The following is a 15,000-nucleotide window of genomic DNA, read 5'->3' on the forward strand; positions in this document are numbered from 1 at the left end:
GAAAACTGCAGGTCTGCTGCAACTCTCAGTTCTCTTAAATCAAGGCTGAAGACCTTTCTATTTGATGTTGCCTTTCTTTAAATAATTGTTCATTTCTTATACTGAAGTTGCATTGTTGAAACTGTATGACAATCTATATAAGCATATAAAGAGAAATTAAAAAGACCGGTGGAACCGGCCCATTCTGGGAACAGCAAGGATTGAGGGTGGATTAGGTGTATAGAGCAACAGCTTATACACCCATACTAGCACCATAACATCTCAGATTTTATCTGCTTTTAAATGTTTAATTTCTTATACTGCACTGTGACTTTTATTCTCGTATTCTATCTGTTTTTAATATTTTAATCTGTCTTTATGTAAAGCACTTTGAATTGCCCTGTTGCTGAAATGTGCTCTACAAATAAAGCTGCGTTGCCTTTATCAGGAGAAGAAGTCATCAGTTGATCACTTATCAGCAACAGCAGATCTGGCTCTTTTAGAGGACCTCTATGCACCGGGACAACAGTGCACATGTACGCACACGGGCCACGGTGGAGCGCTCCTTCGGATCGATTAAGGGCAGATGGCTCTGTCTTGCATCAGCGGACCCTAAGTCTCAACAGTGTTAGCCTGTGGGGGTTCTGCACATCAAGCAGGAAAACAGGGTGCCATTACGGCTGTCAGCATTAACGCGTTAATCGCGATGTGATTAAGGGCCGAGCATAATGCGTTAATTTATTTATTTTTTTTTTTTTTTTAAATCATATTAATTGCATGCCTCCATTTATTAATTTATTTTCACTTCACTCGGCTTGGCGTCGTGCTTAACAGACTATTTTGCCGTACTTCCTCGTAACACAAGATCCACTGGTAAGAATGGCTTTCCATTGTTAATATGTACTTAAAAACTGTTCTGAAATGCTAAATAGAATTTAATCATGTGATAAAACATGCGATTAATCGCAATTAACTATAGAAATTCAACGATTAATCGCAAGTAAGAAAATGTAATCGTTTGACAGCCCTAGGTGCCATGAATGTAGAGATGGAGCCAGATGACCTGATGCCCAGAGACGTGTCCAGCACAGCCCCAACTGGAGACAGGATATTATTAATCACTATTAAAGGTATAGTGGTATGTTTGGCAATGATACTCAATACAGGAAACATGACAACATTTTTATTTCCTCTTCAGGTTTTCCATTTCTCTTTTAAAGTGTCGTTAATGGCCACAAGTGAACGATGAAAAAAACATGAGTAAAATATAAAGACACTGCATAAACTCCACTACTGTGTGTTTATTTAAATATAGGTAAACCATGCAGGCCTAAGAGATTGCAGTATAAGCCTGTATATTACTATTAGGACTATAGCATACATATGTCAAAGATGTATAAATTAAATAAACTTCAGCTGGAGTCTGATTTACTACGACAACACTGTTGACTGCATCAGTGATCTCGTTCCAGTCCCCATTCTTTCTCCAGCCTTTAATACCAGCTCTCAGGCTGCCAGATAGTGAACCTGAGATATCAGGGTCTCAGTCTCCACCTCTGAGAAGTACTGCTTCTCAGCCGGATCACGTCTCGCCATGTCCTAAACTGTAGGGGCGAGGCCTCAAAACCCAGAATATATAGGGGCGTGATATTTAAATTACGATCGTTTCCCGCCGCTGCATTTATCAATATACGACCATTCTTAAGCTCTGATTGGTGTGATACGAACGCTTCGTCAATCACACGTGAAGCCTGTCGTAAGAGGATTTCTACGCTCATATCTGAGCTGGTTTCTACGTTAGGTTGATAAATGAGGGCCAGTGTGTGTGTGTGTGTGTGTGTGTGTGTGTGTGTGTGTGTGTGTGTGTATGTGTGTATATATGTGTGTGTGTGTGTGTGTGTGTGTCATCACCCTCCCTGTTTTCCAGTGATGATGTAATGAACTCACCTGCAGCCAAACGGCCGCACAGCGCTGTACAGGGTGTAGGCGTGCACATACATGGCCACTCTGTCTGACAGGTGCTGCAACAACAGGAAAACACTGTTAGCTTAGCATCACTCTTAGCACAGCATCCAAAACACACTGACGAGACCAACCTTGAGCGGGATGTCGTGTCCGTAGTTGGATCTGAAGCTGGACGCCTCTTCCCTCGCCACTTCAGAGAGAGAGCGAGCGTCAGCCAACAGCCCTGCTACCGCCTGGAGAGGGAGGAGGGGGGGGGAGGTCATGTAGAGAAAGTGAAAAGAAACTAGAAGAGAAGGCAGGCTCATCACGTCACTGAGACAGCGTTAGCATGTTTCTTTGGTGTGAGTTGTGTTGAACTTGAGGCAGGGAAGGCCCACCATAACCCTTCATATCTGTCACATTTCACCTCTCAAGAGATTAATGCTTCCACAGAACACATCAGGACAGCTGCTCCATCATGATCCATGAGCAGGGTGAAGGGTGAAGCTACAGACAGCTTCCCGTCCGTGTCTTCTACACCTTCAGCAGGATTATTTCTAACCACCGCTAATGCTTTCATCTCTGAACTAACGTAGGACGTCTCAGACGTGCTGCTGGCTAACGTTAGCTAAACACAGTGCAAATGCTAATTTAGTTTGAAGATCAAAGTAGCAGATAATATTTCAATATGCACTCATTAAAGTTAATTTGACTGGCAAAACAGTTAAAGTCCTTCTGACATTACACAATAATAAAAGTCAAAATTTTTAAAAACTAAAAAGTTTTGGATCAATGTTTACTTCTTCCAACCGTATGTTAAATTAAGAGTCAATGTAGATTTACAGATTACAATATCATAATCCTACAATCAATCATTGTGAAAACTAACCATTCTAGATGTTGTGCATCTTTGGCCAGGTCATCATCAAAACAGAGAATTAGTTCATTCATGATGTGTCCATGTTGATATTAGCTGCTTCATGTACATTGTTTGCTTCAACAAACATTAAAAACGTTGCATTGTTTATCTTTTCATATATCTAGACTAGGGGTGTAACGGTACGTGTATTCGTACCGGACCGTTTCGGTACGGCCGAACGTAATCTTTTGTGTGCGGAACATAGGTCAATTTTCGTGTTTCCACACGAACATATTAAGTGGCGGAAGTCTCCGCGTTCAGCGCAAATCCCGCCCTGCAGCTGATTCTAAAGTTTTCATTGGTCATGTCAATATGTCAATCACTGATCTCTAAACCTACCCGCCGTCACTGTAACCTAAACCAATGAAATCGACTGCAGGGTGGGATTTCCGCTGAAGTGGTTTGGGGGAAAAAATAATAATCACACACCGCGCGCTGTACAACAACATACACGGCACGCTTTAGCCCAGCCTCTCGCTAGCTAGCGTCATGGCCAATGCAGACAAGCCCATAGACAGGACGGACAAGCCGGAGCTTGCAGAGCCGCCATATCATTAAGGTCTCCTGTTTGGGAACCTTCAGTTTCCCAGTGAAATACGTCAACGGACAAAGACTAGTCGATAAAACCAAAGACTAGTCGATAAGACCAAAGACTAGTCGATAAGACCAAGACTAGTCGATAAGACCAAGACTAGTCGATAAGACCAAGACTAGTCGGTAAGACCAAAGACTAGTCGATAAGACCAAAGACTAGTCGGTAAGACCAAAGACTAGTCGATAAGACCAAGACTAGTCGGTAAGACCAAAGACTAGTCGATAAGACCAAAGACTAGTCAAAAGACTAGTCAATAAGACCAAAGACTAGTCGATAAGACTAGTCGATAAGACCAAAGACTAGTCGATAAGACCAAAGACTAGTCGAAAGACTAGTCGATAAGACCAAAGACTAGTCGATAAGACCAAGACTAGTCGATAAGACGAAGACTAGTCGATAAGACGAAGACTAGTCGATAAGACGAAGACTAGTCGGTGAGACCAAAGACTAGTCGATAAGACGAAGACTAGTCGGTAAGACCAAAGACTAGTCGGTAAGACCAAAGACTAGTCGAAAGACTAGTCAATAAGACCAAAGACTAGTCGATAAGACCAAAGACTAGTCGGTAAGACCAAAGACTAGTCGAAAGACTAGTCAATAAGACCAAAGACTAGTCGATAAGACCAAAGAGTAGTCGAAAGACTAGTCAATAAGACGAAGACTAGTCGGTAAGACCAAAGACTAGTCGGTAAGACCAAAGACTAGTCGGTAAGACCAAAGACTAGTCGGTAAGACCAAAGACTAGTCGAAAGACTAGTCAATAAGACGAAGACTAGTCGGTAAGACCAAAGACTAGTCGGTAAGACCAAAGACTAGTCGAAAGACTAGTCAATAAGACGAAGACTAGTCGGTAAGACCAAAGACTAGTCGGTAAGACCAAAGACTAGTCGAAAGACTAGTCAATAAGACCAAAGACTAGTCGGTAAGACCAAAGACCAGTCGATAAGACCAAAGACTAGTCGAAAGACTAGTCAATAAGACGAAGACTAGTCGGTAAGACCAAAGACTAGTCGAAAGACTAGTCAATAAGACCAAAGACTAGTCGATAAGACCAAAGACTAGTCGAAAGACTAGTCAATAAGACCAAAGACTAGTCGATAAGACCAAAGACTAGTCGAAAGACTAGTCGATAAGACCAAAGACTAGTCGATAAGACCAAAGACTAGTCGGTAAGACCAAAGACTAGTCGGTAAGACCAAAGACTAGTCGAAAGACTAGTCGATAAGACCAAAGACTAGTCGATAAGACCAAAGACTAGTCGATAAGACCAAAGACAAGTCGAAAGACTAGTCGATAAGACCAAAGACTAGTCGATAAGACCAAAGATTAGTCGAAAGACTAGTCGATAAGACCAAAGACTAGTCGATAAGACCAAAGACTAGTCGGTAAGACCAAAGACTAGTCAATAAGACCAAAGACTAGTCGGTAAGACCAAAGACTAGTCGATAAGACGAAAGCAGTGTGCCGACGTTGCTCAGGAATGATCGGGTATGTTTCTGGCAACACTTCAAACTTGCTAACACACTTGAAAAGGCATCACGTGAGTGTGAACATCACTACTACGAGGAAGAAAACGACCGTAATCAGACGCAGCTCCCGTTGGCATTTAAACAGACCTTTGCTGGTCGATCGGGCCAACGCAATAACGAAAGTAATTGGTGTTTTTATAGCAGCTGATCTACGACCATACTCGGTTGTTGACAAGCTGGGATTGGTAATGCTGCACTGTAATCCAGTTTATTTATATTCTTCATTATATTTTATTATGTGATATTGGTTTGAGACAGAGTATTTTATTTAGTGGAGAACTTTGCAGCAGTATTTTTCTTATTCTTTTTTTTATTTTATATATATTTCATTTATTATATTTTATTAAAAAGTGTAAACAAATTGTTAAAAAAAGTTTATAGTAATAAACAACCTGCAGTTTAATGTTTGCATTTCTTTCCCTTACTGTACCGAAAATGAACCGAACCGTGACTTTAAAACCCAGGTACGTACCCAACCGTGATTTTTGCGTACCGTTACACCCCTAATCTAGACGTCTAGTCTCTGGGACGAGGCCGTGATTTTTAAATACCTGCCATGCTGATTACACACAGACAGCGTCAGGGCAGTTTGGGCTTCAGATAGCTTTACACAGCGGCCATCGTTAATGAGAAATCATGTTCCTCTACGAACGCACACACGGATTGTTGTATCACAAACACGGTGGGTCAGTGAAGGAGCAGTCGCAGCGGTAGCCGGTAACGTACTCGTATGACAGCGTGCACGGACCGGAGCTTTGTGACTAGCAGCCCTGTCTTACCGCTGCTGCCGTCCAGTGTCTTCCTTCAACATGCTCTGCAGAAGCAGCCGGCTCCCTCAATTTGAGGCACCGTGCTGAACAGCTTCCCGTCTCCTCCATAGACATATAGAATATATAATATATAAGATATATCTCCACCCGTCTCCTCTTGTCCTCTATTCATGCCCAGCACCATTTGTTTTAACTCCTTTCTCAACTAAAGCTGTATCTACATGCTCCAAGTTTGATCAACTTTGCCTCCGTTTTTTTTAGCCGCGTTACCACGGAGACCACACCGGCACCGCACTCTCGCATCTCGGCAAAGACCCGCCCTACTTTGCATCTGATTGGCTAGAACTCGTTTCATTGGTAGGTGGAAGTTCGATAATTGGTTAAATCCAGCGCATCATAAACAGATCCCATGTGGACTTTTTAGAAATAGTCCTACGGCAGAAATCTGGCACCAGGAGAGAACTTTAAGCCCTGCGTTAGTTAGAGCTGCATTCCTCTCATATGATTGGTCGGTGAAATAAATTGACTCGAAAATATTAAACCGCATGCAAGTTCCCAATGGTTTTTTTTTTCCTCACGGCCGCACGCCGGAGATCCGGCACGGTGCCGGAATACTTTAAGCCCTGCTCCCTGCTGCAGCTCTCTCTCTGTGTGTGTGTGTGTGTGTGTGTGTGTGTGTGTGTCTCTCTGTGTGCGTGGTTACCATGCCGACGTGTCTGTCGATGTTGAAGATGCGTTTGTTGGAGCCCTGCTCGTAGAGTTTGGACAGAACAAGCTTCTCCACGCCGAACACAACACCGTCCTTACAGCGGATAGCAATAGCCGTGCTGAACACACACACACACACACACACACACACACACACACACACACACACACACACACACACACACACACACACATTAACATCAGGATCCTCGACCAGTTAAAGATGTAACTCGATGAAAGGTTTTTGGCCTATACGATAAATTAAATAGCTGCGAGATGCTATTAGCCCATTTAAAGGCTGATAGAGTGATTATTGATTATTATTTAGGGTGTCTCTCTGTTCCTGAAGGTCTCCTAATAGGGAACATTGGTTGGGCTGTTCTATGGCCCTTAACTACCCTGTGAATATGGCTCTATTTGGAACAAGAGATTTTCTTCCTAATATGGTCTGCTCATGAATATTTAGATGAGCTGCGTGCTGATTGGTTGAGGAACCCCATAGAAACACACTGGAGACGAGACAGCAGGTCTCATATTTCAGACACTGCAAAGTTAAACATCGTTAGTCTGCTATTTGTTATTAAATTCACTTCTGAGACTTTTTTAAGCGAGAAATTGATGGCTAATTGCAAATTTAGTAAGACGTGTCAGACTTTAAGAGCTCCACAGTCTGACGAGAAAACGGCAACCTCTATACCCAGTGATAGTCACCGTTTCCCTGGTTACTGGACTACTGGAATACTACTGGCTGGCTGCCAGCTGCCGGCATAACTAGAGTATATTTACAGTTTGAATTTCGTCACGCCACTTATATAACATCTACCTCAAGGTCTTATAAAGCTAACTATGGTGTCTGATTTCAATTTAATGCATCTTTGTGAATTCCAGAGGTGTAAGAGGTAGGGCTTTGACTCCGAACTTTGATATTCGAATATAATTCGAATATTAAAAAAAATATTGATATTCGAACGAATATTAGGCAGCCCTTAATATTCGAATTTCGAACCTGTTATGGGCATTATTTTTTTGTAAATGTGATTGCTTGTAAACCTTGTTTTCAATTCAGACTCCGAGGCTTTTTCACGCATTTCAAAATGTAACTACACGTCACGGTGACGCACGCCGCTCAGCCGCGGCTTGGTAGCGCATTTCCCCCCCGACTCATTTCATGGTTCTCCTTCTCCATAAACAACGTAAAATCAAGGAGAGGGTTAACTTCTCCTGGTTCTCCTCCTCTATAACAACATGAGATCAAGGAGAGGGTTAACTTCTCCTGGTTCTCCTCCTCTATAACAACATGAGATCAAGGAGAGGGTTAACTTCTCCTGCTCCAGATGTCTCACCGTGGTCAGAAAGAACAGAGGAGACACTTTGTTTCTCTCACTATGACTATAGAGTCGCTACTCGCTCTGAAGCTACCGGTAATCACCGTCACTCTCTCACAACACACACTCCCCACACACACACACACACACACACACACACACACACACACACACACACACACACACACACACACGCGCAAAAGTATGAACATCAGACCACTTACGTAGGCTACGGTGAAATATCCGACCTTCCTGTTGAAAGCATATTGTTTGTGTTTAATCCAGGGTCTGACTTTTAATTTAAACCAGTGGTGGCAGTGTGTTCTTCTTCTGACAACATCATTGCACGCCTACTGACTGATACACTGCCCCCTGGTGGACAGAACATATACCAAGTTTGATACCAATATAAGTCTTACTGAAGGCATTTAATGGTCAAAATATTATTAATAAATATTCAAATATATTCGAATATTAATATTCATATTTATAAACAAACAAACTTCGAACATGATTTTTGGGCAAAAGTCAAAGCCCTACTAAGAGGAGGCTAGCTAGCTCTCATTGATAGAGCTCCATCCAGCTGCAGCTCTATCAAGACAAGAGGCCTTTATTTCCCCGATCGTTTGTTTAAATAACTCAACACATTATAATTACACACATTAGAAGATTAACTGGAACCTGTGGTAAGAGATTGCGGGCGTAACAAGCTCGCTGACCGCGCTCTCACTCACACACAGCGGCCATTTAGCAGAAGAGAGGAGCTGCAGGCCCTGGAGCTCTGTCAGGGCCGCGGCGTTTGGTAGTCCAGTAACCCCAAAAACGGTGAGTTTGCGCGGGTATGGAGTACCGTGGGCTGCCAGCCGTGACGGAGCTCCATCTACCTCCCAGCAGGCCGGGCGGCGAGGCAGCAACACAGGCAGCACCGGCTGCTGAACTCCGACGCACAGTCGGACAAAATTTGCAATTAGCCATCAATCTTTGTAAAACGGCCCATATTTGACCTACATAGTTGATTTCTCGCATAAAAAGTCTCAGAAGTGAATTTAGTGGTAAAATAGCAGATGAACAATGTATAACATTTGAGATCTGTGTGACCTATTCAGAAGACTAACTGATCAGTGGTGTAGTCTATGTAAAGGTGTAGTCTGTGTAAAGGTGTAGTCTATGTAAAGGTGTAGTCTATGTAAAGGTGTAGTCTGTGTAAAGGTGTAGTCTATGTAAAGGTGTAGTCTATGTAAAGGTGTAGCCTATGTAAAGGTGTAGTCTATGTAAAGGTGTAGTCTGTGTAAAGGTGTAGTCTGTGTAAAGGTGTAGTCTGTGTAAAGGTGTAGTCTATGTAAAGGTGTAGCCTATGTAAAGGTGTAGCCTATGTAAAGGTGTAGTCTATGTAAAGGTGTAGTCTATGTAAAGGTGTAGTCTATGTAAAGGTGTAGCCTATGTAAAGGTGTAGTCTATGTAAAGGTGTAGTCTATGTAAAGGTGTAGCCTATGTAAAGGTGTAGTCTGTGTAAAGGTGTAGTCTATGTAAAGGTGTAGTCTATGTAAAGGTGTAGTCTATGTAAAGGTGTAGCCTATGTAAAGGTGTAGCCTATGTAAAGGTGTAGTCTGTGTAAAGGTGTAGTCTGTGTAAAGGTGTAGTCTGTGTAAAGGTGTAGTCTGTGTAAAGGTGTAGCCTGTGTAAAGGTGTAGCCTGTGTAAAGGTGTAGTCTGTGTAAAGGTGTAGTCTATGTAAAGGTGTAGCCTATGTAAAGGTGTAGTCTGTGTAAAGGTGTAGTCTATGTAAAGGTGTAGTCTGTGTAAAGGTGTAGTCTGTGTAAAGGTGTAGCCTGTGTAAAGGTGTAGCCTATGTAAAGGTGTAGTCTATGTAAAGGTGTAGCCTATGTAAAGGTGTAGTCTGTGTAAAGGTGTAGTCTGTGTAAAGGTGTAGTCTGTGTAAAGGTGTAGCCTATGTAAAGGTGTAGTCTATGTAAAGGTGTAGTCTGTGTAAAGGTGTAGCCTGTGTAAAGGTGTAGTCTATGTAAAGGTGTAGTCTATGTAAAGGTGTAGTCTATGTAAAGGTGTAGTCTGTGTAAAGGTGTAGCCTATGTAAAGGTGTAGTCTATGTAAAGGTGTAGTCTGTGTAAAGGTGTAGCCTATGTAAAGGTGTAGCCTATGTAAAGGTGTAGCCTATGTAAAGGTGTAGCCTGTATAAAGGTGTAGCCTATATAAAGGTGTAGCCTGTGTAAAGGTGTAGCCTGTGTAAAGGTGTAGTCTATGTAAAGTTGTAGTCTATGTAAAGGTGTAGTCTATGTAAAGGTGTAGTCTGTGTAAAGGTGTAGCCTGTGTAAAGGTGTAGTCTATGTAAAGGTGTAGTCTATGTAAAGGTGTAGCCTATGTAAAGGTGTAGTCTATGTAAAGGTGTAGTCTGTGTAAAGGTGTAGCCTATGTAAAGGTGTAGTCTGTGTAAAGGTGTAGCCTATGTAAAGGTGTAGCCTGTGTAAAGGTGTAGTCTATGTAAAGGTGTAGTCTATGTAAAGGTGTAGTCTGTGTAAAGGTGTAGCCTATGTAAAGGTGTAGTCTATGTAAAGGTGTAGTCTATGTAAAGGTGTAGTCTGTGTAAAGGTGTAGCCTATGTAAAGGTGTAGTCTATGTAAAGGTGTAGTCTATGTAAATGTTGGGGCGTGATAAAGAGAGAGACTAGAGCCAGATGAAGAGGAGCTGAGTTGACGTCAACTCGGCGGCTCGTTGAGATTCTCCTGTTTTAGGACAGAGGGGTCAGTGGGATGTTGAGGTTGTCTGTCTGTCCTCGTTACCACTAAACTGTCATTATTACTCTATGACGAGGTAACATTGGTTTTACATTCTATCAGCCATTGAACATGAATGAGTGCTGATGATGTCATCGTCTTCCCTCTGAACGCTGAGTGATGAGGTCATGAGGTCATTACCTGCTGTTCTCTACGGCCTTCATGGCGTACTCCACCTGAAACACCCGGCCATCTGGAGAGAAGGTGGAGGCAGACAGGTCATACTGCAACACACACAGACAGACAGGTAGACAGACAGGTGGAGACAGACAGACAGACAGACAGATTGGTGGAGACAGACAGACAGACAGACAGGCAGAGACAGACAGACAGACAGGTGGAGACAGACAGACAGACAGACAGGCAGAGACAGACAGACAGGCAGGTGGAGACAGACAGGTGGAGACAGACAGAGAGAGAAGTTAGCAGGTTAACTGATTAAACACCATTTAATATATTATACAGCACAGTGCTTCAAAATCCCATTACCTCTGATACAATAACATCACTTTATTCATTTATATATTTATTATATTTGTGATTATTCTATTAAATACCGAATAAGATTCATTCATTCATAACTTCCCAGAGTAATGTTACATCTGTCTCTCTATAGCTCAACATATAACAGAAAACCTCAAACTGACCGCTATTATGTCCCAAATAATTCAAGTTAAAGTGTGACGTTAAATTAAAATACAGCTCATTTAATAATGAATGGTGTCCCAGCTCTGACGTTGACTTTATGTGAATTAAGGCCGATTAAATCTAAACATCTGACAAGCTTTTTAAAAAGTATTACATAATTCATACAGTTCAGGAGACACAACAGGGAGCTTAAATCAGACTTTTTGTAAAGGGAGTTTGGCGTGTAGCGCAGCTAACTGTTAGCATTGACTGTGCTAAGCCGTCAACATCACTAACTTATATCCCTAAAATGACCCATTATATATATTTATATTATACGACGAAGACACAATATGTTTATTTTACTTCTGTCCGATTCTAAATATCCACAGCCAGCTGAAGCTGAAATAAATTCAGACTTAAAACAATACTTTCGATTTCAGTTTAGCTTCGGCTAGCGGGCCTCGTTGTGACTCAGCAAGCTAACACACAAGCTAGCGAGCAAGCTACAGGTTATTATGAATGGTTTTTATGAATAAACATAGATTATTTTCAGTGAACGGGATTTAAATGTGACACAGAAACAGCCAGGCTGAAGTTAAAGTGCAGCCGCGGCTCAGAGGACTGAGAATCACTCACCCCGGTCCCGATGGAGCTCATTTTAACTCAAACTAACTGCTGCGGATCCTCGGAACTGCTTTTCCGCTTGGTGCGCATGCGCTTCATCACACTGTCAACTCATACCGAGCTTCCGGCTACAGCCTTCACAATAAAAGCCTCAGTGACGATGACACAACTACATATGTGTATGTATGTATGTATGTATGTATGTATGTAGGTAGGTAGGTAGGTAGGTAGGTAGGTAGGTAGGTAGGTATGTATGTATGTATGTATGTATGTATGTATGTATGTATGTATATATGTAGGTATGTATGTATGTATGTATGTATATATGTATGTATGTATGTATGTATGTATGTATGTATGTATGTATGTATATATGTATGTATGTATATATGTATGTATGTATGTATGTATGTAGGTATGTATGTATGTATGTATGTATGTATGTATGTATGTAGGTATATATGTAGGTATGTATGTATGTATGTATGTATGTATGTATGTAGGTATGTATGTATGTATGTATGTATGTATGTATATATGTAGGTATGTATGTATGTATGTATGTATGTATGTATATATGTATGTATGTAGGCATGTTTTGATTTTTTTTTTTTTTCTTTCTGTATAATTTCTTTTATCTTTTTCGTCTTGTTGATTTTATTCCCTTGAAAAAGAGTTTGTTATTTAAAAAATGTGACATGGGGGGGGCCTTATATAAGCTGAAGCTTCCGACCTTACCCTTTGGTTACGACCAATAAAATTTATTTATTCATTCATTTATTCAGTGACAAAAACGAAGGAGCTCGTAGTGGATCTGAGGAGGGCAAAATCACCTGGGACCCCTGTTTCCATCCAGATGGTCCCTGTGGACACCGTGGAGGAGTACAAGTACCTGGGGGTGTACTTAAACAATAAACTGGACTGGACTAGACATGCCGAGGCTGTCTACAAAAAGGGCCAAAGTCGACTCTTTTTCCTGAGGAGGCTGAGGTCCTTTAACATCTGCCGGACGATGCTGAGGATGTTCTATCAGTCTGTCGTGGCCAGTGCTATCTTCTTCGCTGTCCCATGCTGGGGCAGTGGGATGAAGGTCGCTGACACCAACAGACTGAATAAACTGATCAGGAGGGCTGGTGATGTCGTGGGGGAGGAGCTGGACACACTGACGACCGTGGCTGAGAGGAGGATGCTGTCCAGGCTTCAGTCCATCTTGGATAATGTCTCCCACCCTCTCTACGACACACTGGCCCAGCAGAGGAGCACCTTCAGCAGAAGACTCCTCTTACCCACGATGCACCACAGGAAGTCGTTCCTGCCTGTGGTCATTAAACTCTACAACACCTCCCTCAGAGAGTCACACACCCCCTCTCTGTAATCATCTCAACATAGACAATCACTTCTCTTTTTTATTGCACTATTTGCACATTAACACTGTACATTTCATATTATATTATTACTGTATATTTGTTTTTAATATATATATATGTTAAAGTCTGGATAATATATGTTGTTTGTATACCTGGAGTGGTAACAAAAATAATTTCCCCCTGGGATTATTAAAGTATTTCTGATTGTGATTCTGAAAAGGATTATATAAGCTATATCATATTATTAAGACGGAACTATACATTTATTTTTATAAATTGAGAAACGTTCATTTCCTGTGCGTTTCCCGCATTCTGCTGTGAGCTTGACAGAAGCTGCAGACATTCACACCACAGAAGAAGTGGTTGTAGTTCTCTGCCGCCGCCTGGTGATGCGGAGTGACGTTGCCGTGACGTCAGTAAACGCGAGCAGACAGAGATTAGGATACTTTAAAACCCTCAAAGAGAACCAAGGTACATTCTCTCACTGCACAGGTGGAATAATAATAATATACCGTATTACCTTATTACCTGGGTCTGTGTGTGTCTCTCTGTGTGTGTATGTTATGTGTGTGTGTGTGTGTGTGTCTGTGTGTTATGTGTGTGTGTCTGTGTGTTATGTTATATGTGTCTGTGCCTGTGTGTGTGTGTGCGTACATGTGTGCCTGTGTGTGTATGTTATGTGTGTGTGTGTTGTTATGTGTGTGTACGTGTGTGTGCATGCCTGTGTATGTGTATGTTATGTGTGTGTGCCTGTGTGTGTAGGTTGTGTGTGTGTCTGTGCCTGTGTGTATGTTGTGTGTGTGTCTGCGTGTGTGTATGTTGTGTGTGTGCCTGTGTGTGTGTGTGTGCGTACATGTGTGCCTGTGTGTGTATGTTGTATGTGTGTGTTGTTATATGTGTGTACGTGTGTGTGCCTGTGTCTCTGTGTGTGTGCATGCCTGTGTATGTGTATGTTATGTGTCTGTGCCTGTGTGTATGTTGTGTGTGTATGTCTGCGTGTGTGTTATGTGTATGTTGTGTGCGCATGTGTGTGTGTATGTGTGTGTATGTGTGTGTGTGTGTGTATGTGTGTGTGTGTGTGTGTGTGTGTGTATGTGTGTGTGTGTGTGTGTGTGTGTGTGTGTGTGTGTGTGTGTGTGTGTGTGTGTGTGTGTGTAGTAAACCGTGAACACAGAGGATTGTAAGAAAAGTGTCCATAAAGTTTTATTGAACAGCTGGATTACAGACCTGCTGAAACTTTAAACAACTTAAAATGTTGTGAATTTCATAAATCATCTGGTTGCATGTTTCTCATCTCGCCGTTGAACGCCATCTTGGATCAGAAATGGAAGCTTTGGTCACAGAAGAGCGAGGAACATTCGTGTACGTTAGTGCACTTTAAAAAACTCAACTAAACGGGAACATTTCTTACAACCAATCAACACGGAGCGACTGATCAACAGTAAGGCAAACACATGACGCTCCATAGCAACAAACAGCTGATGCTCCATAGCAACAAACAGCTGATGCTCCATAGCAACAAACAGCTGATGCTCCATAGCAACAAACAGCTGATGCTGAGAAAAAGAAAAACAAGCTACTGTCAGTGAAGATGATAACGATTAGCGTTCATTAGTTAACTAATACAAACATATACAAGGCTGATGTTTTAATATTTAGTGACATTACACTTTAATAAGAACGGGAACCGACAGCTGGACTCAAAACGCCGTCACACAGCAGCAGCACAGGAAGTTCCCCGACACAATAAAACCACCCCCGGACACACACACACACACCGCCAAAATAAGACGACAGACAGAAGAGGAAGATGCGGACAGAC

General features: G+C 42.0%; 1 protein-coding gene across 1 annotated transcript in view; it reads right to left on the reverse strand.

The window, feature by feature from the left end:
- The window catches only part of LOC116039069 (proteasome subunit alpha type-3-like), a gene marked incomplete at its 3' end in the record, with an annotated part of 17,954 nt that extends 6,030 nt beyond the window's left edge, over positions 1-11,924 (reverse strand). The window contains exons 1-5 of the mRNA XM_035998873.1: positions 11,824-11,924; positions 10,699-10,781; positions 6,440-6,563; positions 2,076-2,177; positions 1,927-2,000 (exon numbers count right to left, since the gene is read on the reverse strand). Of these exons, the coding sequence (XP_035854766.1) occupies positions 1,927-2,000; positions 2,076-2,177; positions 6,440-6,563; positions 10,699-10,781; positions 11,824-11,844 (404 nt within the window). The remainder of the gene's footprint in view (positions 1-1,926; positions 2,001-2,075; positions 2,178-6,439; positions 6,564-10,698; positions 10,782-11,823) is intronic.
- Positions 11,925-15,000: the final 3,076 nt, after the last annotated feature.

The sequence above is a fragment of the Sander lucioperca genome, unplaced genomic scaffold, assembly GCF_008315115.2.
Source record: "Sander lucioperca isolate FBNREF2018 unplaced genomic scaffold, SLUC_FBN_1.2 Unpl_36, whole genome shotgun sequence".
In the NCBI taxonomy this organism is placed as follows: Eukaryota; Metazoa; Chordata; class Actinopteri; order Perciformes; family Percidae; genus Sander; species Sander lucioperca.